The 25661-nt window shown below is 45.0% G+C and overlaps 1 protein-coding gene across 3 annotated transcripts in view; it reads left to right on the forward strand.

The window, feature by feature from the left end:
- Positions 1-25661, forward strand: part of SMARCD3 (SWI/SNF related, matrix associated, actin dependent regulator of chromatin, subfamily d, member 3) — a 132452-nt gene that overhangs the window by 43805 nt on the left and 62986 nt on the right. Inside the window, exon 1 of one of the 3 annotated variants that reach the window (XM_068235239.1) lies at positions 4140-4164. The exons of the other annotated variants lie outside the window; for them this stretch is intronic. Within the exon in view, the coding sequence (XP_068091340.1) occupies positions 4162-4164 (3 nt within the window). The 5' untranslated portion in view covers positions 4140-4161. Of the gene's footprint in view, positions 1-4139; positions 4165-25661 lie in introns of those variants that run through there. 3 annotated transcript variants of the gene reach the window in all.

Below are 25661 nucleotides of genomic sequence, written 5' to 3' on the forward strand. Positions count from 1 at the left end.
GAACTTTATGATACCCGCAATACCAATTCGCTTAACCTACTTTACTCTCTTTACTCTTCAAGGATTATTGCTGCAGTATTTACTCTACTTATGATGGGTTATGCCCATATTGCTGTCAGCTAAGTCTCCTTCTTCTTCCTCTTTTTCTTTCGATTGTAATTGTTCAATTACTAGATTCAATTTCTGCTTTTGCATTAAAGAGGCACCACTGCAGAATATAATATACAGTGTTTCCCTGAAAATAAGACAGTGTCCGATATCAATTTTTGCTCCAAATGTTGTGCTAGGGCTTGTTTTCAGGGGATGTCTTATATTTCTATGAACACACAAGTTCCTGTGCTGTGTGTGCTCCTCCTGCCTTCCACACTCTGCCGCCTCTTCCTCTGCTGGATCCACCTCTTGTGCGCTCCTGTGTCCCCTTTGTAGCATTAAGGTCCTCTGTCCTCCTCTATCCCCTAAACTCCTGTGTCCATGTAACCCTATGTCCTCCTGGCGTCCCCTGTGTCCTCCTCTTACCCCCAGCTTCATGCTGCTGTGTCCCCGATCTTCAGCCTATAAGGAAGAAGTATGGCAACTTGTGTTTCTACTGGAGCCGATGATCTCGTAGGCGGGACCATGGCTCTGTTATAGGCCTAATCACTGCACCCGCTAAGTAGCAGCGAGTGCAGTGATTGGCCCAATGATGTAGCCTTGGTCCTGCTCATGAGACCTTCGGCTCTAGTAGAAACACAGTTTGCCATATTCCTTCCCCTTACTGCAGCTAGGGCTTACTTTAGGGGTAGGGCTTATATTTCAAGCATGCTCTTAGAGGGGTTGTGTGGAGTCATTCAATAAACAAACATAAACAGACACTTACCTGGGGCTTCTATCAGATTTTTCATGTCCCGCGCCGTCCTCCTCCGATCACTCGTTCCCCGCCGCTGGTCCCGGTCTGATTACGCGTGTAACGCATCTGCGTGGCCGCACATGTGCCTGCTCAGTAAGCTCCCGGAGACACGAGCGGGAGCGCGCATTATTCATCTTCTTAGACGAATAATAGCCCGGTGCCGGGGGTGGGGAACGAGTGATCCGAGGAGGACGGCGCGGGACAGGAAATCTGCAGGGGGCAGATAGAATCCCCAGGTAGGTGTCGGTTTATGTTTATTGAGTGACTCCACAGTACCCCTATAATTCCTGCTAGGGCTTACTTTCAGGGGATGTCTTAATTTCAGGGAAAGAGGATATCATTCAGGATTCCCAATTTTACGTTAATTTTCCTGGTTTCTGCATCAGAAACGCTTCCTATATCTATATACAGTATGCTATACAGTATATTGGTATGTAACCCTGCCCTCCCAGTGATGTTTAGCCTAGGCTATTTAGTCATGCAAGCAGTGAATTCACCGCCTGTCAACTATCTATCTACTACTATTATTCTGGGAATACATGGATAGATTCTGAGCCATTTAGATGGCTCGATAGATAATTTCCGACATGTCCGATCTCCCGCCCAATCGTTTCCACGCTCGATTTTGCATGGGGAACAATGGGAAAAGATAAGACAAACTAATGGCAGATAAGAGAATCGGGTGGGGAATAGATCGTGCTGGATAATCGAGCCTCAAAAAAGTACCGTATATTCCCAGCATTAGGCTCTACAGGAGAGGTAAGCTAACAGATAAACTGTTTTTAAAGTATTATATTTTTGGGCACTTCTATCCCAAAGTCTACCACAAGATTCAACACTGCAGAAAGGTATCTTTTTATTACAGGAATATGTCCAAATATTTATTTAAAGAGGAACTGTCACGAAAATCTTAAAATTTAAAATGCATGCAAATAAGAAGTACCGTACTTTTCGCCGTATAAGACGCACTTTTTCTCCCCAAAAAATGGGGAGAAAAAGTCCCTGCGTCTTATACGGCAAAGGCAGGGAATCCCCGACTTACGAACACCCGCCGATACGAACCGCGACCCGCCGTCGGGGATTCCCTGCCTGTGCGTCCTGCTGTGGCCTCTCCTCCCCCTCCTTGCTTGCCCCCCTCCTCGTGTCCCCAACGTGTGCGCTCGGGCCCCCCTAATTGAGAAGCGGCAGCTGCTTACCTCCTCCATCTTGCCCGCGGCGATTGAAGACATCCGGCTCCTGTGGGCGGCTTCCTCTAGTGCCGGCTTGTAATGACGCGTCATCAATGACGCGTCATTACAAGCCGGCACTAGAGGAAGCCGCCCGACAGAAGCCGGATGTCTTCAATCGCCGCGGGCAAGATGGAGGAGGTAAGCAGCTGCCTCTTCTCAATTAGAGAGGGACCCGGCGAGAACACACAGACAGGACACGGGGAGGGGGGCAAGCAGGGGGGACCCGGCGATCACACACGGGGGCAGAAACACGGGGGGCAGACACACGAGGGCCAGAAACCTGGGGGCAGACACATGGGGGCCAGAAACCTGGGGGCAGACACATGGGGGGCAGACACATGGGGGCCAGAAACCTGGGGGCAGACACATGGGGGCCAGAAACCTGGGGGCAGACACATGGGGGCCAGAAACCTGGGGGCAGACAGCTGGGGACAGAAACCTGGGGGCAGACACATGGGAGCAGACACATGGGGACAAAAACCTGGGGGCAGACACCTGGGGGCAGACACATGGGGACAGAAACCTGGGGGCAGACACATGGGGACAGAAACCTGGGGGCAAACACATGGGGTCAGACAGCTGGGGGCAGACACATGGGGGACAGAAACCTGGGGGCAGACACATGGGGGACAGAAACCTGGTGGCAGACACATGGGGGGCAGACACCTGGGGGCAGACAGCAGGCACATGGGGGCAGACAGCAGGCACATGGGGGCAGGCACATGGGGGCAGACAGCAGGCACATGGGGGCTGACAGCAGGCACATGGGGCAGGCACATGGGTCAGACAGCAGGACACAGGAGGACACCATTTGGGGGAGGTCATGTACAAGACGCTCCTGAAATATGGACGCACCAGGTTTAGTTCATATCTTTTTTTCCCTGGATTTTGCCCTCTAAACCTGGGTGCGTCTTATATTCCGGAGCGTCTTATACGGCGCGAAATACGGTACATTTCTTCCAGAGTAAACTGAGCCATACATTATTTTCTCCTATGTTGCTGTCACTTAAAGTAAGTAGTAGAAATCTGACATTACCGACAGGTTTTGGGCTAGTCCATCCCTTCATGGGGGATTCTCAGCAAGGCCTTTTTTGTTTATAAAGACATTCCCTGAAAAAAAATTATACAAAGATGCTGGCCGGCCTCCCTGCATGACTGCTCCACTTTTTTGGCAGTTGGATGGAGCAACTGCCATTCACAGTGCTTTTAAAAATTAAGAAAACCCTGAGAACCCCTCATGAGAAGATGGGCTAGTCCAAAATCTGTTTGTAATGTCAGATTTGTACTACTTACTGTAAGTGACAGCAACATAGGAGAAACGTAATTTATGACTCATTTTACTCTGTAAGAAACGTACTTCATATTTGTATATGTTTACATGTATTTTAAGATTTTCGCATAATAAAGGTCTTTTAAGAGTTGAGGGGCTCTTTAAAGGACCACTATAGCCAAAAATGTGTGAAGTTTAAATTACATGTAAACCTACCAGAGTTGTTCCAGAGTAAAATGAGCTATACATTACTTTTTTTCTATGTAGTTCTCACTTACAGTAGTTAGTAGAAATCTGAAAGAACTGACAGGTGTTTGATTAATCCATCTCTTCATGGGGGATTCTCAGTATTTAATGTATTCTTTACAAAAGCACTCCCTGAAAAGCATCTATACCAACATGCCCTCCCCACCACCACCTGTGGTCCCATGGGGCAGAGTTGTAAAAACCAGTGCAAGGAGGGGTGCAAAACAGGTGCAGAAATGGGGCAGTTACTGACCAATTGGAATCCTTGCTCTGGAGAACTGCTCCGTTTTCGCACCAGTTCTGACCCAGCTTTCCTTGCACCTTTTTGATTAATCTGCCCCACTGTCCTTAAGCGGGCAAGAAGCTCGCTTTTGGTTTGTTTTGTAAATTACAGCGTGTCAGTATCTTCTTTCCTCTGCAGGTTATTCTGTCCCGGTCAGTCGCTGTAATACACAGAACAGGACCTGGCAATAATGTAAAAGTGACACAAGGCATGAATTGTGAACCATATAACAATAACTCTCAGGATAATGGTAGGTGTGTATGTTTTGGGCAGTGCTATCTTGTGTGTATACAGCACTCACACCCACATCCTACATAGTCCATCTGTGCCATATACAGCGGGTCAGGAGGTGCCACTCATGCCAGAGAGATCATTAACCTGTTTATGGTCAGGAATGGTTTATGACTTTTTTATTTCTTGTTTTATACTTCTTGTTATTTTGCCCTTTTCTACCACAAGGCAGGGGTGGGGGGTCGGGTGGGATGAGATGAGAATGTACTATGGAATCCATTACCTAGGGAGCAACTACCATCAGGTTTTAAGCTAAATGTGCAGAATTCTGCTGCCATTATCAAACCGGGGACACAAATGCGACTATTGCCTCTGCACCTTATTGTGCACCAGCTATGCAGTCACATGATAGTTTTTACATCAGCCGTCGCTGCTTTTTAAGAGGAGAAAGGGCAGCACAATGGTGGCGAGACATCTATCATGAAATAATTGTAAAATGTAAAATACATACACAGATAAATTTACATATCTGCCAGAGTGAAATGCACTATACATTACTTTTTTCCTATGTCGCTGTCACTTACAGTAGTTAGTCAAAATATGACAGATCTGACAGGTTTCGGGCTAGTCCATCTCCTCTTGGGAGATTCTCAGTTATTTCTTTATTTGCAAAAGCACTTGCTGAAATGTAGTTGCTCTGTCCAACTGCCAAAATAGCGTGCAAGTGGGTAGGAAGGCCAGCCACTATCTTTATAGATCCTTTCTGTGGAGTGCATTTGTAAAGAATAAAGGTAATACTGAGACTCTCCCATAAGGAGATGGACTATTCCAAAATGTGTCAGCTTTTTACTACCTCCTGTAAGTGATAGCTATGTACAGTGGGTAGTAATTTGTTGTATAGCGCATTTTACTGTGGGAGAAAACTTCGTTTTTATGTATGCATTTTACTTTTTTTGGGTGATAGTGATCCTTTGAAGTGAACCAGAGACAAAGCACCCTCATGTATTTTACCATATATATCAGTGGGGACATTAGAGAAAACACCCACCCTGCTCTCTGTTTCATCCTTCACTGCTCAGCCTGCTTGTTATCAGCCCTGATAAAATCTCCGACTAGCATTCAGTCTGGCTTTACTCAGGAATCATTATAGCTGAGTCTGTCTTCTCTGATGTCTTTTCAAGCCCAAGCCTGCCCCTTTCTGGCTCTGCTATAATGACTCAGCTATAATGATTAATGAGCAAAGCCAGTCTGAATGCTCAGTGGGGGATTTTATCAGGGCTGATAACAAGCAGGCTGAGCAGTGAAGGATGAAACAGAGAGCAGGGTAGGTGTTTTCTCTAATGTTCCCACTGATATATATGGTAAAATACATGAGGGGGGCTTCGTCTCTGGTTCACTTTAAGGGAGAGTTAAGAAACTCCAGTTCTTATCTATGCAAAAGAGCCATTGAGCTCCATGACTTTCAAAGTCACAGAGAGCTCTGTCTTCTGAAGCTTGTTATCTCAAGTGTCTGGCACTGTATTTTTTCTTTAGAGAACAGTTCAAAAGTTCACAAGCCTGCTCTGTAAAATCATTTAGAATGCTGAGTAGTGTGTAAACTGCAAATATTAAAGAATGATGCAATGTTATAAAAAAAACAACCTATATAACTGAAAATAAAAATATGAGAATATTTTCTTTGCTACTAATGTTCTAGTAATTACCTGTACTACACAACCAGTGCGTTATATCATAACCTTTTTTTTCGCTTCAGTGTCTCTTTAAATTCACCGAAAATCCATATATATATATATATATATATATATATATATATATATATATACTTCTATAAAGTAAAAACATACGAAGGTACGGTATATACATTATGCAGTGAAGAATTAGTCCTTTATGCTAACTATGCTGTACATGCTGAGATCGCTACCTACAAAACTGTATTTGTGTAAGGATAAGTGACCTCGGAGGCCCAACATGGGGGATGAATGAGACAGAACTGGTACTGAGCAGTCTTCTCCTGTTTAGTGAGGAATGCTGGGAACTTCCTGTGCAGCAACACAGAAGACTCAATTTCTGGGGGTCTGTATGTAACCTGCAATACTACCAGTGATCACTGGATGGCAGCAGATAACTCCAAATTATTCTATCATTATAGTTTATTTATACGCTGAAATCCTTTACAGCACTTACCAAAATATTTAGTCATGTCAGTGACCGTCCTCAGAGGAGCACACAATCTAATCCCTGCCATAGTCATAGTCAAATGTCCATAGTAGCATAGTCTGATGTCCCAGCATATTAATATTCATACTAATATTACGGTATGTATTTCTATAGGTCATGTCACTGACTGTCCTCAGAGGAGCACACAATCTAATCCCTGCCATAGTCATAGTCAAATGTCCATAGTAGCATAGTCTGATGTCCCAGCATATTAATATTCATACTAATATTACGGTATGTATTTCTATAGGTCATGTCACTGACTGTCCTCAGAGGCCAGTTGCGTGTGGTCTGGTATTAGTCATGGAGAGAATCTGAAGACATAACAACAAAAGTTGTTTAGGTGATACATTTAATGACTAACTGTACAAGAGTTCTCTGCCAAGCTTTCGGGAAAAAAAACAGTGCTTTGTATTGTTCTCATCCAGTTCTAAAACATGCCTGAAGAAGGAACTTAAAGTTTTTCGAAAGCTTGCAAAGAAATCTTGTACAGTTAGTCATTAAAGGTAACACACACGCACACACGCACACATATAACACACACACACACACATATAACACACACACATATATACACACACACACACACACACACACCTGATTTTATACAGTGGGATGCGAAAGTTTGGGCAACCTTGTTAATCGTCATGATTTACCTGTATAAATCGTTGGTTGTTACGATAAAAAATGTCAGTTAACCACTTGAGGACCGCCCCCAGCCGATGGGCGGCGGCAAAGTCCGGGCCCAAACGACCGCAATACGCCCATCGGCGGGGGCGGCTGCGGGAGTGGCTATGCGGCGATCGCGTCATTCGTGACGCGATCAGCCGCCGGGGACTCGCTCCGCCCACCGCTCGTAGTAACCCGCCGGCCGTTCGGAAGCGCCGGCGGGTTACTAGCACCCGGATCGCCGCTGCACGTATGTATAATAGGCTTTGTAATGTATACAAGAAGCAGTAAAGTGTGGTACCGTGCTAGCCATGAGTAAAAGCAAGAAGTTTTGAATCAGGATGATACCATTTATTGGCTAACTTAGAGATGGATAAACAGTGAGCTTTCGACTTATAAAAAGCCTTCGTCGGACTGGTTCCTGACCAGAACTGAAAAACACAGCTTATATACACTGACATACAGAGGAGAAACATTCTTTAGCAAACATAAATGTAATTAGATGCCTTAACTGTTACTGAGGAGGCTTTCCCAGGCATCCTATCTAAATTGATAAGATCAAAAGAATGTATACAATGCCTATTATACTGGCTGCCTCCTGCCCTGGTGGTCCCAGTGTCCGAGGGACCACCAGGGCAGGCTGCAGCCACCCTAGTCTGCACCCAAGCACACTGATTTCCCCCCCCCCCCTGCCCCCTGATCGCCCACAGCACCCCTCAGACCCCCCCCTGCCCACCCCCCAGACCACTGCTGTTTGCACCCCCCTAATCACCCATCAATCACTCCCTGTCACTATCTGTCAACACTATTTTTTTTTATCCCCCCCCCCTGCCCACTGCCCCCTCCTGATCACCCCCCCCACCCCTCAGATTCTCCCCAGACCCCCCCCCCCCCCCGCCGTGTACTGTATGCATCTATCCCCCCCTGCTCACCTGTCAATCACCCGTCAATCACCCCCTGTCACTGCCACCCATCAATCAGCCCCTAATCACCCGCCCACACGCTCAGATTGCCCTCAGACCCCCCCTTATCAATTCGCCAGTGCAATATTTACATCTGTTATTCCCTGTAATAACCCACTGATCACCTGTCAATAACCTATCAATCACCCCCTGTCACTGCCACCCATCAATCACCCCCTGTCACTGCCACCCATCAATCAGCCCCTAACCTGCCCCTTGCGGGCAATCTGATCACCCACCCACACCAATAGATCGCCCGCAGATCCGACATCAGATCACCTCCCAAGTGCAGTGTTTACATCTCTTCTCTCCTCTAAACACCCACTAATTACCCATCAATCACCCCCTATCACCACCTGTCACTGTTACCCATCAGATTAGACGCTAATCTGCCCCTTGCGGGCACCCAATCACCCGCCCACACGCTCAGATTGCCCTCAGACCCCCCCTTATCAATTCGCCAGTGCAATATTTACATCTGTTATTCCCTGTAATAACCCACTGATCACCTGTCAATCACCTATCAATCACCCCCTGTCACTGCCACCCATCAATCACCCCCTGTCACTGCCACCCATCAATCAGCCCCTAACCTGCCCCTTGCGGGCAATCTGATCACCCACCCACATCAATAGATCGCCCGCAGATCCGACATCAGATCACCTCCCAAGTGCAGTGTTTACATCTCTTCTCTCCTCTAAACACCCACTAATTACCCATCAATCACCCCCTATCACCACCTGTCACGGTTACCCATCAGATTAGACCCTAATCTGCCCCTTGCGGGCACCCAATCACCCGCCCACACCTCAGAACGTCCTCAGACCCCAGCCCTGATCACCTCGCTAGTGCATTACTTGCATCTATTTCCCCCCTCTAATCACACCTTGAGACACCCATCAATCACCTCCTGTCACCCCCTAGCACACCTACCCATCAGATCAGGCCCTAATTTGCCCTGTGTGGGCTCCTGATCACTCGGCCAAACCCTCAGATCCCCCTCAGACCCCCTTCCGATCACCTCCCCAGTGCATTGATTGCATCTATTTTCCCCTCTAACCGCCCCCTGAGACACCCATCAATCACCTCCTGTCACCCCCCCTAGCACTCCTATCCATCAGATCAGGCCCAAAACATCCTGTCATCTAAGAGGCCACCCTGCTTATGACCGGTTCCACCAAATTTGCCCCCTCATAGACCACCTGTCATCAAAATTTTCAGATGCTTATACCCCTGAACAGTCATTTTGAGAAATTTGGTTTCCAGACTACTCACAGTTTTGGGCCCGTAAAATGCCAGGGCAGTATAGGAACCCCACAAGTGACCCCATTTTAGAAAGAAGACACCCCAAGGTATTCTGTTAGGTGTATGATGAGTTCATAGAAGATTTTATTTTTTGTCAAAAGTTAGCGGAAATTGGATTTTTATTGTTTTTTTCACAAAGTGTCATTTTTCACTAACTCGTGACAAAAAATAAAATCTTCTATGAACTCACCATACCCCTAACGGAATACCTTGGGGTGTCTTCTTTCTAAAATGGGGTCACTTGTGGGGTTCCTATACTGCCCTGGCATTTTAGGGGCCCTAAACCGTGAGGAGTAGTCTAGAAAACAAATGCCTCAAAATGACCTGTGAATAGGACGTTGGGCCCCTTAGCGCACCTAGGCTGCAAAAAAGTGTCACACATGTGGTATCGCCATACTCAGGAGAAGTAGTATAATGTGTTTTGTGGTGTATTTTTACACATACCCATGCTGGGTGGGAGAAATCTCTCTGTAAATGGACAATTGTGTGTAAAAAAAATCAAAAATGTGTCATTTACAGAGATATTTCTCCCACCCAGCATGGTTATATGTAAAAATACACCACAAAACACATTATACTACTTCTTCTGAGTACGGCGATACCACATGCGTGACACTTTTTTGCAGCCTAACTGTGCTAAGGGGCCCAAAGTCCAATGAGTACCTTTAGGATTTCACAGGTCATTTTGAGACATTTGGGTTCAAGACTACTCCTCACGGTTTAGGGCCCCTAAAATGCCAGGGCAGTATAGGAACCCCACAAGTGACCCCATTTTAGAAAGAAGACACCCCAAGGTATTCTGTTAGGAGTATGATGAGTTCATAGAAGATTTTATTTTTTGTCACAAGTTAGCGGAAATTGATATGTATTGTTTTTTTTTTCACAAAGTGTCATTTTCCGCTAACTTGTGACAAAAAAAAAATCTTCTATGAACTCACCATACTCCTAACAGAATACCTTGGGGTGTCTTCTTTCTAAAATGGGGTCACTTGTGGGGTTCCTATACTGCCCTGGCATTTTAGGGGCCCTAAACCGTGAGCAGTAGTCTAGAATCCAAATGCCTCAAAATGACCTGTGAATAGGACGTTAGGCCCCTTCGCGCACCTAGGTTGCAAAAAAGTGTCACACATGTGGTATCGCCGTACTCAGAAGAAGTAGTATATTGTGTTTCGGGGTGTATTTTTACACATACCCATGCTGGGTGGGAGAAATCTCTCTGTAAATGGACAATTGTGTGTAAAAAAAATCAAACAATTGTCATTTACAGAGATATTTCTCCCACCCAGCATGGGTATGTGTAAAAATACACCACAAAACACATTATACTACTTCTTCTGAGTACGGCGATACCACATGTGTGACACTTTTTTGCAGCCTAACTGTGCTAAGGGGCCCAAAGTCCAATGAGTACCTTTAGGATTTCACAGGTCATTTTGCGACATTTGGTTTCAAGACTACTCCTCACGGTTTAGGGCCCCTAAAATGCCAGGGCAGTATAGGAACCCCACAAATGACCCCATTTTAGAAAGAAGACACCCCAAGGTATTCCGTTAAGAGTATGGTGAGTTCATAGAAGATTTTATTTTTTGTCACAAGTTAGCGGAAAATGACACTTTGTGAAAAAAAACAATTAAAATCAATTTCCGCTAACTTGTGACAAAAAAAAAAATCTTCTATGAACTCACCATCCTCCTAACGGAATACCTTGGGGTGTATTCTTTCTAAAATGGGGTAATTTGTGGGGTTCCCATACTGTCCTGGCATTTTAGGGGCCCTAAACCGTGAGGAGTAGTCTTGAAACGAAATTTCTCAAAATGACCTGTGAAATCCTAAAGGTACTCATTGAACTTTGGGCCCCTTAGCGCAGTTAGGGTTCAAAAAAGTGCCACACATGTGGTATCGCCGTACTCAGGAGAAGTAGTATAATGTGTTTTGGGGTGTATTTTTCCACATACCCATGCTGAGTGGGAGAAATATCTCTATAAATAGACAATTGTGTGTAAAAAAAATAAAACAATTGTCATTTACGGAGATATTTCTCCCACCCAGCATGGGTATGTGTAAAAATACACCCCAAAACACATTATACTACTTCTCCTGAGTACGGCAATACCACATGTGTGGCACTTTTTTGCAGCCTAACTGCGCTAAGGGGCCAAAAGTCCAATGAGCATCTTTAGGCTTTACAGGGGTGCTTACAATTAGGCACCCCCCAAAATGCCAGGACAGTGAACAAACCCCACAAATGACCCCATTTTGGAAAGGTATTCAGAGAGGAGCATAGTGAGTCCGTGGCAGATTTCATTTTTTTTTTTGTCGCAAGTTAGAAGAAATGGAAACTTTTTTTTTTTCTTTTTTTTGTCAGAAAGTGTCATTTTCCGTTAACTTGTGACAAAAAATAAAATCTTCTTTGAACTCACCATGCCTCTCACTGAATACTTTGGGATGTCTTCTTTCCAAAATGGGGTCATTTGGGGGGTATTTGTACTATCCTGGAATTTTAGCCCCTCATGAAACCTGACAGGTGCGCAGAAAAGTCAGAGATGCTTGAAAATGGGAAAATTCACTTTTGGCACCATAGTTTGTAAACGCTATAACTTTTACCCAATCCAATAAATATACACTGAATGTTTTTTTTTTTATCAAAGACATGTAGCAGAATAACTTTCGCGCTCAAATGTATAGGAAATTTTACTTTATTTGAAAAATGTCAGCACAGCAAGTTAAAAAAGTCATTTTTTTGCCAAAATTCATGTCTTTTTTGATGAATATAATAAAAACTAAAACTCGCAGCAGCAATCAAATAGCAGCAAAAGAAAGCTGTATTAGTGACAAGAAAAGGAGGTAAAATTCCTTTAGGTGGTAGGTTGTATGACCGAGCAATAAACCGTGAAAGCTGCAGTGGTCTGAATGGAGAAAAAGGCTCTGGTCCTTAAGGGGCGAAAAGACTGTGGTCCTTAAGTGGTTAAATATATCATATAGGAGACACACAGTGATATTTGAGAAGTGAAATGAAGTTTATTGGATTTACAGAAAGTGTGCAATAATTGTTTAAACAAAATTAGGCAGGTGTATACATTTGGGCACTACAAAAAAGAAATGAAATCAATATTTAATAGATGCTCCTTTTGCATAAATTACAGCCTCTGAACACTTCCTGTAGGGTCTAATGAAAGTCTGGATTCTAGTTGAAGGTATTTTGGACCATTCCTCTTTACAAAACATCCCTAGTTCATTTAGGTTTGATAGCTTCCGAGCATGGAAAGCTCTCTTTAACTCACACCACAGATTTTCCATTATATTCAGGTCTGGGGACTGAGATGGCCATTCCAGAACGTTGTACTTGTTCCTCTGCATGAATGCCTTAGTGGATTTTGAGCAATGTTTAGGGTCATTGGGCTCAACTCTGGTAGCGTTTAGTAAATAATTACCTCATGGAATTGGGTTTACCTCATGAGGGAAATCAACTTTTGAATTCTGGTAGTTTAAGTAAAGTTTTACCTCATGTAATTTCATGAGGTAATTCATGTGGTAATTTTCTACTATAAATGTGTGGTATTTAGTAGTGAAATACCTCACACTTGAATCCTGAAGTGAAATAAGGTGCGTGTTTGCACGTCTTTTACCTCACATAATTAGACCTACCTCTACCACATGATAAATGCAGTGCTGTGACAGAATTGTGATATCCGTCACATAACATGGAGCCTTTTCAGCTTGTTCTGTGTTCAGGGCCCCCATATTTTGCTGAAATAAGTAAAAGTGATCTGACCAACGAATCCCCCCCCCCCAGCTTCCATTTTGTTTTAAGAAAGAAAAAGTGCTCCAAAACCCGTACAATCCTTCATCTGCCGCACCCCCCGCCCCCCTTAACATTGCCATTCCCCTACCTCTGGTTGGAAAAAAAGTAAAAATGCTCCAACCCACAGCCTCTATTTTTTTAAAATTAAGCAAAACTGTGGCAAACACCGATTTCCCCCCCCCCCCCCTCCTCCTCTGGTTAAAAGTGCTCCGAGCCCCCCCCCCCCCCAGCAGCCTCTAAGGGCCCGTTTCCACTAGGGTGGTTTCGCCGGCGATTCTGCAGAGTTTCCCCGCACATGATTTGCACGGGTAAACTCTGCCATAGGGGATGACGGCGCCGCGGTGAAATCGCTTGCGCAGAATTCGCTGCGGAGGCTGCGAATCCCATAGCCGTGCCTGCGATCCCGCCCACCGGCTCAGTGCGGCGTGCGTCTAAGAGACGCACGCCGCACTAGTGGAGACGGGCCCTTAAAGTAAAATTGCTGTAAACCCCCCCCCCCCCCCCCCGTTTTACCACATGTTTTACCTCATGTTCAGAAATGGAGAAAAATCTTTCAGAATTGATAAAAGAAGAGGAAAATACCTCATGAGGTATTTTACCTACAAAAAAATATTTACCTCACATAGCTACCAGAATTGAGCCCATTGTCTTGTTGAAAGAGCCAGCCCCGGCGCGGCTTCTGTTTTGTCACTGATTCCTGGACATTGGTCTCCAGAATCTGCTGATCCTGAGTGGAATCCATGAGTCCCTCAACTTTGACAAGCTTCCCAGTCCCTGCACTGGCCACACAGCCCCACAGCATGATGGAACCACCACCATATTTTACTGTAGGTAGCAGGTGTTTTTCTTCTGAATGCTGTGTTGTTTTTCCACCATGCATAACGCCCCTTGTTATGCCCAAATAACTCAATTTTAGTTTCATCAGTCCACAGCACCTTATTCCAAAATGAAGATGGCTTGCTCAAATGTGCTTTAGCATAGCTCAAGCGGCTCTGTTTGTGCTGTGGGTGGAGAAAAGGCTTCCTCTGCATCACTCTCGCTTACAGTATCTCCTTGTGTAAAGCGCGCCGAATGGTTGAACAATGCATTGTGACTCCATCTGCAGCAAGATGATGATGTAGGTCTTTGGTGCTGGTCTGTGGGTTGATTCTGACTGTTCTCACCATTCGTCGCTTCTGTTTATGCAAGATTTTTCTTGGTCTGCCATTTCGAGCCTTAACTTGAACTGAGCCTGTGGTCTTCCATTTCCTCGGTATATTCCTAACTGTGGAAACAGACAGCTGAAATTTCTGAGACAGCTTTCTGTATTCTTCCCCTAAACCATGATGGTGAACAACCTTTGTCTTCAGGTCATTTGAGAGTTTTTTTGAGACCCCCATGTTGCTACTCTTCAGAGAAAATTAAAAGAGGAGGAAAACTTACAATTGACCCCCTTAAATACTCATAATTGGATTCACCTGTATATGTACATCAGGGGTCACTGAGCTTACCAAGCCAATTTGAGTTCCAAAAATGAGTTCTAAAGGTTTTGAAATCAATAAAATGGATTATTTTATTTAAACAATTATTGCACACTTTCTGTAAATCCAATAAACTTAACTTCACTTCTCAAATATCACTGTGTGTCTCCTATATGATATATTTAACTGACATTTTTTATCATAACAACCAACGATTTATACAGGAAAATCATGACGATTAACAAAGTTTCCCAAACTTTAGCATCCCACTGTGTATATATATATATATATATTGGTGTGAAAAACTATTTGCCCCCTTCCTGATTTCTTATTCTTTTGCATGTTTGTCACACTTAATTGTGTCTGCTCATCAAAAACCGTTAACTATTAGTCAAAGATAACATAATTGAACACAAAATGCAGTCATCAGTAAATGATGTTTTTTATTATTTAGTGAGAGAAATCTACATGGCCCTGTGTGAAAAAGTGATTGCCCCCCTTGTTAAAAAATAACTTAAAGAGAATCTGTATTGTTAAAATCGCACAAAAGTAAACATACCAGTGTGTTAGGGGACATCTCCTATTACCCTCTGTCACAATTTCGCCGCTCCCCGCCGCATTAAAAGTGGTTAAAAACAGTTTTAAAATGTTTGTTTATAAACAAACAAAATGGCCACCAAAACAGGAAGTAGATTGATGTACAGTATGTCCACACATAGAAAATACATCCATACACAAGCAGGCTGTATACAGCCTTCCTTTTGAATCTCAAAAGATCATTTGTGTGTTTACCTTCTGTCTTCTTCTTCTCTCATGCACTGAACATTACAGGCTCCCTGCAGACAGCTCTGCCTGTGTTTGTAATTCCTCAGTATGTGTCAGCCAGCTACTTTCATAGCCAGAGGAGGATTTTTATCCAGCTCTCTTCTATCACTGATAAGATAGCAGAGAAGCTGCTGGCTTATGTAAATAAAACACACACTGGAGTGTGCATAGAGGAACAGACCAGCACAGAAGAGTTGGCAGCCTTCCAGACACAGGCCGACAAGTCTGACAGGGGAAAGATACATTGATTTATTACAGAGACTGTCATAGTACAAAGTGCTGCAGTTAGCCAGAACACATTAGAATAGGTTTAGGAACTTGTTGGATGGTAGAAAAAAACGTTGTAATTTTTGTTACAGAGTCACTTTAACTGTGGTTTATCACACCTGAGTTCAATTTCTGTAGTCACCCCCAGGCCTGATTACTGCCACACCTGTTTCAATCAAGAAATCACTTAAATGGGAGCTATCTGACAAAGAGAAGTAGACCAAAAGCACCTCAAAAGCTAGACATCATGCCAAGATCCAAAGAAATCCAGGAACAAATGAGAACAAAGTACTGTAATTGAGATCTATCAGTCTGGTAAAGGTTATAAAGCCATTTCTAAAGCTTTGGGACTCCAGCAAACCACAGTGAGAGCCATTATCCACAAATGGCAAAAACATGGAACAGTGATGAACCTTCCCAGGAGTGGCCGGCCGACCAATATTACCCCAAGAGCGCAGAGAAAACTCATCTGAGAGGCCACAAAAGACCCCAGGACAACATCTAAAGAACTGCAGGCCTCACTTGCCTCAATTAAGGTCAGTGTTCACGACTCCACCATAAGAAAGAGACTGGGCAAAAGCGGCCTGCATGGCAGATATCCAAGGCGCAAACTACTTTTAAGCAAAAAGAACATTAAAGCTCGTCTCAATTTTGCTAAAAAAACATCTCAATGATTGCCAAGACTTTTGGGAAAATACCTTATGGACCAACGAGACAAAAGTTGAACTTTTTGGAAGGTGCGTGTCCCGTTACATCTGGCGTAGAAGTAACACAGCATTTCAGCAAAAGAACATCATACCAACAGTAAAATATGGTGGGGGTAGTGTGATGGTCTGGGGTTGTTTTGCTGCTTCAGGACCTGGAAGGCTTGCTGTGATAGATGGAACCATGAATTCTACTATCTACCAAAAAATCCTGAAGGAGAATGTCCGGCCATCTGTTCGTCAACTCAAGCTGAAGCGATCTTGAGTGCTGCAGCAGGACAATGACCCAAAACACACCAGCAAATCCACCTCTGAATGGCTGAAGAAAAACAAAATGAAGACTTTGGAGTGGCCTAGTCAAAGTCCTGACCTGAATCCTATTGAGATGCTGTGGCATGACCTTAAAAAGGCAGTTCATGCTAGAAAACCCTCAAATAAAGCTGAATTACAACAATTTTGCAAAGATGAGTGGGCCAAAATTCCTCCAGAGCGCTGTAAAAGACTCGTTGCAAGTTATCGCAAACGCTTGATTGCAGTTATTGCTGCTAAGGGTGGCCCAACCAGTTATTAGGTTCAGGGGGCAATTTCTTTTTCACATAGCTCCATGTAGGTTTTTGAATTTTTTTTCTCACTAAATAATAAAAACCATCATTTAAAACTGCATTTTGTGTTCAATTATGTTATCTTTGACTAATAGTTAACGGTTTTTGATGAGCAGAAACATTTAAGTGTGACAAACATGCAAAAGAATAAGAAATCAGGAGGGGGGCAAATAGTTTTTCACACCACTGTGTATATATATATATAATTTTATTTTTTTTGTGTGTGAAATGTTACAGTATTGTATAAACTGTTATAAGTAGTTTAAAACACTTTGAAAACAACCCAGAGACATAGTTTATACTGTATGTCCAAATCCAGAAATATCTGTTTACACACAAATTCAACTTACAAATAATCTCCCGGATCACAACCTGTTTGTTAGTTGTGTACCACCTGTAATATTAGTATATAATAATAGTATTTGTGCATATAAATGCTGAATACCCCCAAACTTTATTTAATGTGGGAGCTGAGTGGTTTTTATGCTTGTCATACACCAGTATACAGCAGCAGCCTATGAATTCCAGTTTTGTTAGACGATCCCTGGCATCGCTGTAGATAAGCGTTGGTTTTTGTGAGACGGTCCCTGGTGTTGGACATGCATGAATGCTGGCTTTTGTTAGACTCTCCCTGGCGTTTGTATTCCGCTGGCCCTACCAGGCAGCAGGTAGCGGAATCACTGGATGCATTCATAGAGGGAGGACCAGCACAAGGCGGGAGCTGCTGAGCCCTCTGCTGTACGCAGCCGTAGTCCTCCTCACTCCCACTGAGATATATTCCTAAAGCTGAAAGGAAACAGAACTAGCGGGAAAACAAACAAGAAAGGTTGAATTTGTTGCTTTATTGAAAACAGAATATTAACTGAGGTTTTTTTTCTTTTTTTGACCTGACGGCAATGAGAGGGGAGGTCAGGCTACGGTGCCCATATGAGTTCATTCCTCCTGCTTAAATCATGGGCAGCTGGATGAATGAATGGCGCTATATAAATCAACAGGAGGCTTCTATTACACTGCAAATCACAATTCCAATTTGCTATTCCGACTTCCGATTTTCACTCCATGCTAGAAACACAAGACCAGAGACACATAAAATCAGAATCGCATGTGGTGTAAAAGAGCCCTTAAAGTTTACCTGAAGGGGAAAAAATGCCCCAATGGATGCTTACAGGGGCATAACTAGGGTGAAGCAGCCCCTGAGTCTGCAGGGGGGCCCTGAGGTGGGGGGGAGGAGGGGGCAACTACTAACCTTCTCTCTGACACTCCAGATCAGATGTAATGGTTGAGGGCTCCGCCTCTGACACAGGAGACCAGGGTTCGAATATTGGTTCTTCCTGTTCAATAAGCCCGTACCTATTCAGTAGGAAACCTTGGGCAAGACTCCCTAACACTGCTACTGCCTATAGAGTGCGTTGTAGTGGCTGCAGCTCTGGCGCTTTTGAGTCCGCCAGGAGAAAAGCGCGATATGTTATTTGTCTTGTCTTTGTGGCTATACATGTTATGGGTGGGAAGATCCTGATGGCCACACTTGTTTTATGGCCCTTGTGAGATGGGCCCCCAGGCTGTGAGGGTCACCAAGAAGAGGCAAAGGAAGGGATGTGAACATCGAGGGACCCTGGCAAAGTTTTGCTGGGAGGGGCCAGGATTTGTAGCTACGCCCCTAGATACTTACCTCAGTAGAGGGAAGCCTCCGGTTAGTCCAGAGCAGCGGTAGGGAACCTATGGCTCAGGACCAGATGTGGCTCTTTTGATGGGTACATCTGGCTCACAGACAAATCAGTAAGGGCCCGTTCACACTTGCAATTGCAGAACGCCGGAGATTACCGCCGGTGTTTTGCAGGAGTGATTTTCCCGCGATTAGCACGGAAAAATCACTGGACACTGCGGCGGTTTTGGAGCAATCGCGATTAGCGTGCTGTGCACGCTAATCATGATCGCTAATCGCGGAACGCTCGTCGCCGGCAAACCGCTGCATGCAGCGCGGTTGCAGTTATCGCTAACCGCAAGTGCGGCAGTGAGAACACTGCCACTCGCTACATTGTGTAGCGGTTCTTGCAGAACCGCTAGCGGTTTGCCGTGAGCGGGAATTGCGCGATTCCCGCTCAGGTGAGAACGGGCCCTGAGGGTTGATCCACTAAGCTACACTGCTCAAGCAGCACAGCTCAGTGTGGCAGCGCAAGTAACATTTTCAAAGTAGGCACGCTACTGCTGCAGCATTCACTACTAACTTACTGGTGCTACCCCAACAAACAGCTGCTCCAATAGTCCCACCCTGGATCTTGTCAGGTCCAGTGACTTTGTAGGACGAGATCCCCGCACTTTGATTGGCCCAATAGGCTGCCTGTTACTTGACCAGAGTGTGGGGATCTCATCCTACAAAGTGAATCAACCCCTAAGTCGGCTAGCTAACTGTACAAGCTGTTAGTCGGTATATCTCCTGTCTGGCTCTCGGGAAAATTGCTGATGTTGCTGAGACCCAAGATAAGCTGAAAATGTTTCTGACACTTCCGCTGCCAGGCGGATCAGCTGTATACACATCACCATGGCACCAGGGATGTGAGCCCTCTGCTGCGCATGCGCACTGTGCCAGTTTGAAACATATTGTATGGCTCTCACAGGATTACATTTTAAAATATGCTGCGTTTATGGCTATCTCAGCCAAAAAGGTTCCTGACCCCCGATCTAGAGGCTTCCCTGTCCCCCTCGCCTCCACCGATCCAGCGATGGGACCCCCCTCCCCTAACCCATTCAACAAGGGCTTGTTGAAAAGTGCGCATGGTTGTGCTCCTGTTCATGAACAAGTGCAGTCTTCTATCTATAGTTGGGAAAGAAGTTCTTTCTAACGGAAGGGCCGACAAATTGTTTCATCCCACAAAGGGTGTTCCACCACACCCAATTTTGATACTCAATAAATACTATGAGGACTTGTGTGCAGTATAAATTAGGGAAGGTCAGAAAATGGCGATTTCCGATTACACAGAAATTCCGATTTCCGCCAATGCCGATTACCGATTCCGCGGATTTCCGAGTTCGGATTTCCAATTTCCGAGTAGAGTCATTTTTTGTATTCTCTGATTGGCCAAATACTTCTGAATTGACTCTGCAGTCTCTAATTGGTCCATTGCTTACAAGCTCTGTGATTGGGCCAAAATTACCGAATTGCAGTAATGCAGTATTTCCGCAGGTATCCAATTTCCGAGTTTTGTTCTCCGAGTTCCGATCGGAAATTCGGAAACTTCAATTCTGCGAATCCAACTGAGCATCCCTAGTAGAAATTCAAAGTAAAGTATAAACCCGTCGATACACATAAAAAGTAGTCAGGCACTCAGGGCTGATTATCACTACTGAACTTCCAAGGCACTTGAACTTGACCTGATGAAGCGGTTGTAGCCGCGAAGCGCGTTCTCTGATGTGCATAATAAAACGTATATTTCTAATGAAAACCTTGCATTCTTGAAATTGGCATCACTAAGGTAAGATTTTCTTACCAACTTATTTGAACTATTATACCTTAGCGCCTCCTACCCTCTCTTAAAGGGACACTTAAGTCAAACAAAAAAATTGAGTTTTACTCACCTAAGGCTTCCAATAGCCCCCTGCAGCTGTCCGGTGCCCTCGCCGTCTCCCTCCGATCCTCCTGGCCCCGCCTGCAGCCATTTCCTGTTTCGGTGACAGGAGCTGACAGGCTGGGGGAGCGAGTGATTCTTCGCGTTCCCAGACACATTAGCACCCTCTATGCTGCTATATAGTATATGATATATGCTATAGCAGCATAGATGGCGCTATTGTGGCCAGGAACGCGAAGAATCACTCGTGTCCCCAGCCTGTCAGCTCCTGTCACCGAAACAGGAAGTGGCTGCCAGCGGGGCCAGGAGGATCGGAGGAAAATGGCGAGGGCACCGGACAGCTGCAGGGGGCTATAGCAAGCCCCAGGTGAGTAAAACTCATTTTTTTTGTTTGACTTAAGTGTCCCTTTAACATAAGGAGAATCTATTTCTGGCTTGACATTATCTCTACTCCTATTGCAGCAGCATGGTGGATACAGCACCTGGCCTGGAGTTGTTCTGAATGCGTTTGGCCGGTCCGATGCCTCTCCCTTTCTGTTTATTTTTCATTATTTTTCTGGCTTTGGACAAGAATCTTTGATACAAGGGCATGGTGAAGGGCTTATCTCGCCCGAAATGATCTGATGTCATTGCCTAACTAATATAAGCTGATGCTCATGATCTATTTATAACGTCAAGCCAGAAATATATTCTATGTGTATCGAAGGGTTTATACTTTGAATTATACTATTGTGATACCTATGAAGATCTAAATACTGGATGAAACTTCATATAAAAAGCATCAAACAATTTGGGGATCCAGTAGAAAGAGAGAGCGGCCATGCACATCCCAGTATAAAACTTTGCTTTTATTCAAAATAGTAAAAAGGCATACATTACATATCCCATATTATGAGAGATAAGGTACAGGCAAGTGGGGAGGTCGACAGCCGTTTTGCGCCATTAAGTGAAGTGGCGCATCGTCAGGACAACAACCCCATAATGACATCCCCCTTATATATGTTTTCTTACCCCATCAATGAGGAACATCTGGTCTGCAGGGCCTAAACAACGCCATTGATACGTGGAGCGCACGCCGGGAACTCTAAAGACGCTAAGACAGTCTAGCTTCTGTCCCTTGGAGCGCAACCCGGAACACGCGTCCGTGTCATTTCCAGCCAGCGCTACGCGTACTATTACGGGGAAAGAATGCGCCCAAAATCGCGCATCATACGTCTAATGTGCCGCATATTACATACTTGACGTCAGAAAACCTTAGTCCGCCCTCTAGAGGGCAAAACAATTTGGGAATTTTTGTGTCAATAAAAGCAATTTTTGATATTTTTCTACTGCATAACGTTGTGGTTTTTAGAAGAAACACAAGTCCTCATAGTATTTATTGAGCATGAACGAGTGCTACCACACTGCGCAGGCATGTGGCTACCTGTAAGGTACTTACACACATGCGATAATTTTCTGCCAAAATGTCTGATAATGACTGCTTTGGCTGACGATCGTTCATGCAACTAGTGAGTGTACAGCAGCAGCCCGATATCGCTTAAACGCGAGGTGACATATGACATAATGAGATAGACATGTGTATGTACAGTGCCTAGCACACAAATAACTAGGCTGTGTTACTTTTTTCTTTCTCTGCCTGAAAGAGTTAAACATGAGATATGTAAGTGGCACTTCCTGCCTGAGTCAGGACTGGGTCAGACTACAGTGTGACCCTCACTGATAAGAAATTAGAGATAGGCGGAAATAGCCGATCGCTGTCGGGCCGCTCTACTGCGCAGGCGCAAGTCTCCTGCGCAGTAGAGCGGACCCAACGGAGATCGGCTATTTTCTCCTATCTTCGTGCTGAGAGCCGCAACAGCGCCCCCACTGGAGCCAGGAGAGGTAAATAAATCAGCACTTGTCAGGCTTGTCAAGGGAGGATTCCGGGACACTTCGGGGAGCCAGCGCTGGACTACCTGCAGCTACAGGGGAGGGGGGGGGGAAGCCTCATTGGGACCCTGAGGCTTCCCCCTCCCGAGCTGAGAACCCCCCAGGGTAACTTTTTGGTTACAGGTTCTCTTTAAGCTGGAATTGTTTACTGATGCAAGTATAAGTCTACCTTGCAAAGTTAATGGCTGCACTTGGAGACCAGGAGGTGTTAATGACTGCCCTGCATAAAGTATTGCAGCCATTAACCCCTCCAGTCCCTTAAGTGCAGCCAATAACTCCTCCAGGCCCCCAAGTGCAGCAATTATTTACTCCCCTTCCTGCAGCCCAGTTTGTCCCCCTGCCCCTTTCCTTGTTAATTGTTGTGGCCAAGACTTGCAGACCTGTGTTGTCTTGGCATTTCCTTTATCAAGAGAGTGTCACTCACCACTGGATACATTGCTGCAAATTAATGTTACTAGTAGTACACACATTACTCAGTGTGCTCATTGTTGCCCGTGACTCGTGTATAAGTCAACCCCTATACTTTTATTTAGTGAATTAGACCTACATTTCTAGACTTATAGTCGAGTATTGTTACAACACAAACCACGTACCTGGTGCTCCGGAGACTGAAGTGTAGAGAGCAGCTACTTATGCAACTCACCACCCAGAAACCCTGAAATGAGAACAGGGCCTCTGAGAAGCAAGGGGCAGAAATGCTTACAAGCCAATCGGCGTGACGACTGAGCGCGTGACCAGTATGGCGTTGCAGCACCTCCTCTGGCTGAGTACGGTAGTGCAATAACTCAGCTGCCGTTTGATGGGAAGGTTTCCAGTTGGTAGAGATCTCGTAATCCAAGAAGCAGTTCCTAGGTTTGGCAACAAAGCGGGTAGTCGTACAGGCAAGGTTCATCAACAGAGCAGGTAATCGTCCATAACAGCAGTCGGCAGCAAATCGGGAAGTCATACAGGCAGGAGTCAGCAACAGAGCGGGTAGTCGAAACAGGCCAAAGTCAGCAACGGGTAAGGCAAGCATACGAGCAAGAAGCAGGGCAGACAAAGTCTCGTCACAGGAGAACACACAAATGCTGCAATACAACAGCACTGAGCAATGTTCTCTGCAGACTTATATAGGCCATTTGGCACGCAGCGGGTAACGCCACACATGCGTAGTGCGCAACGCCGTACGTGCGTAACGTCGTACGCACATGACGCGCAACGACATATGCGCGCATGCGCAATTGGTCAACGTGTACGCGCGCACGGACCTCCGCAATGCTCAAACCCCTACGCTTTCAGACGCCAAGGTCTACGCCATCGCATGCAACGCGCACGGACACACATTGCCAAGCCCCCTCGGTTGAGACGACGGCGACATGCCCCAGGACACCCGCGGACATCCATAAGTGCCAGCCGCCGTGTCTGCACAGGTAACTGACCATGACAAGTATATACAGTAATTGTTCATTTCATTAGTTTTTATTTGTCTATGTTTGCACATATTTAAAATTTTGGTCTGAAAAATACAGGTTCTTCTTATTTTTACGTGTTTACATGTATTTTACATTTTACAATTTTTTGTAACAGTGGTCCTTTAACCTGAATCTGTCCATAAGTTGAAACACTGTCCCCTGTACCTCTTCTATGTCCCCTGTGCCTTCAGTGTTCCCCTCTGTGTCCCCTCTGTTCCCTGAGTGTACTGCAGCAAAATATCAGTTTACCAATTTAAAAATCATTTATTTATTATTTTTTTTAAATCAATTTTCTCAAATTTTCTCTTTTTTAAATCAATTTTCTCAAAATCTACAAGGTCTTTTTGAATCTTTTTTCCACTTGTTCGAAGAAAATCAAATGTCACATTTTCGGGTCCTTCGTATCAGCAGGTCGTTCGTAAGTTAGCCAGGTGTTCATAAGTCGGCAACTACCTGTATACTGAAAGCCTTCACTCTGAATATTTAAAAGTGATAAAAGTAATATCAAATTATGAGGCCTCTGGCATTAACAGTGTAAGAATGGTAGCAATGTAAATATTCCCTTTGAAAAATCATAGGTGAATTTTGATTAGCTTTTGTAGGCTCCTCCCACTTTCTAAATATTCATCCCAGTCACCCTAGGGCCATTTGTATAAAGTTTGGGAACCCTGCCATTAACAGTGTAAAGGCTCATACACACATCAGACTATAGTCTTTGGAAAATGAAAGATCACAGACCAATCTTACCACCCTTCGTGTAGTATGAGTGCCCTACTCTACACAGTCTTTTCTATGGAGCTGAACTCCCCATCAGAAAAAAATCTTTGCAAGATGCTGCACACACAGATGCTGTACAGACACAAAAGATCAGTATCTGCAAAAGATCTGTTCCTGCCAAAGATCCGTTCCTGCAAAATGCATTCATAGTCTATGAGATCTGCAGATCATCATACACACCTTGTTTAACTGACATTCATCTGCAGATCAGACAATCATCTGCAGATCTGAAAATCCATCTTGGTGGATCTGATCTGCAGATGAATGTCTGTTAAACAAGGTGTGTATGAGGATCTGCAGATATCATAGACTATGAATGCATTTTGCAGGAACGGATCTTTTGCAGGAACAATACAGTGGGCGGCGTTGCAGGAAGTGACGTCAGTGGAGCGCACGCTGGAACGAGGAAGAGGTGAGTGATCCCCCGCCGTGCCTCTTACTGTCTGTCGGCTGCTTACTCGGGGATCCCAGGCGAGGGAGGGGGGGTCCGACCCCCTCCCCACCGCTAGGCCCAATACCCCCGTCCTGCCCGCTACCCCTCCAGCTCAGCGGCCGCCCCCCCCCCCCCCCCGCACCCACGGACGGGCAGATGCCGCCCCTAGAACTTTGCCGCCTGAGGCAAAAGTTTCACCCCGCCTCATGAGCGGGCCGGCCCTGGAAATTAAGCAAATTTGATTGGCTTTTTGTGGGTCCACCCCCTTTCTGAATTTGAACCCCAGTCACCCAGTGGCCAACTGTAGCAGGTTTGAGGCATCTGCTATTAACAGTGTAAGAATGGCAGCAATTTAAATATCCCCCATGAAAATCAACAGGTGAATTTTGATTGGCCGTTGTAGGCTCCACCCATTTTCCTGAATATTAATCCCAGTCACTCAGTGATCAACTGTGCAAAGTTTGAGAACCCGAGCATTAACGGTGTAAGAATGGCTGCAGTTTATATTTGACCAGTGAAATTTCGTTTTGGCTCCGCCCACTTTTTGTAA

This window comes from Hyperolius riggenbachi, chromosome 5 (assembly GCF_040937935.1).
Source record: "Hyperolius riggenbachi isolate aHypRig1 chromosome 5, aHypRig1.pri, whole genome shotgun sequence".
Taxonomy (NCBI): domain Eukaryota; kingdom Metazoa; phylum Chordata; class Amphibia; order Anura; family Hyperoliidae; genus Hyperolius; species Hyperolius riggenbachi.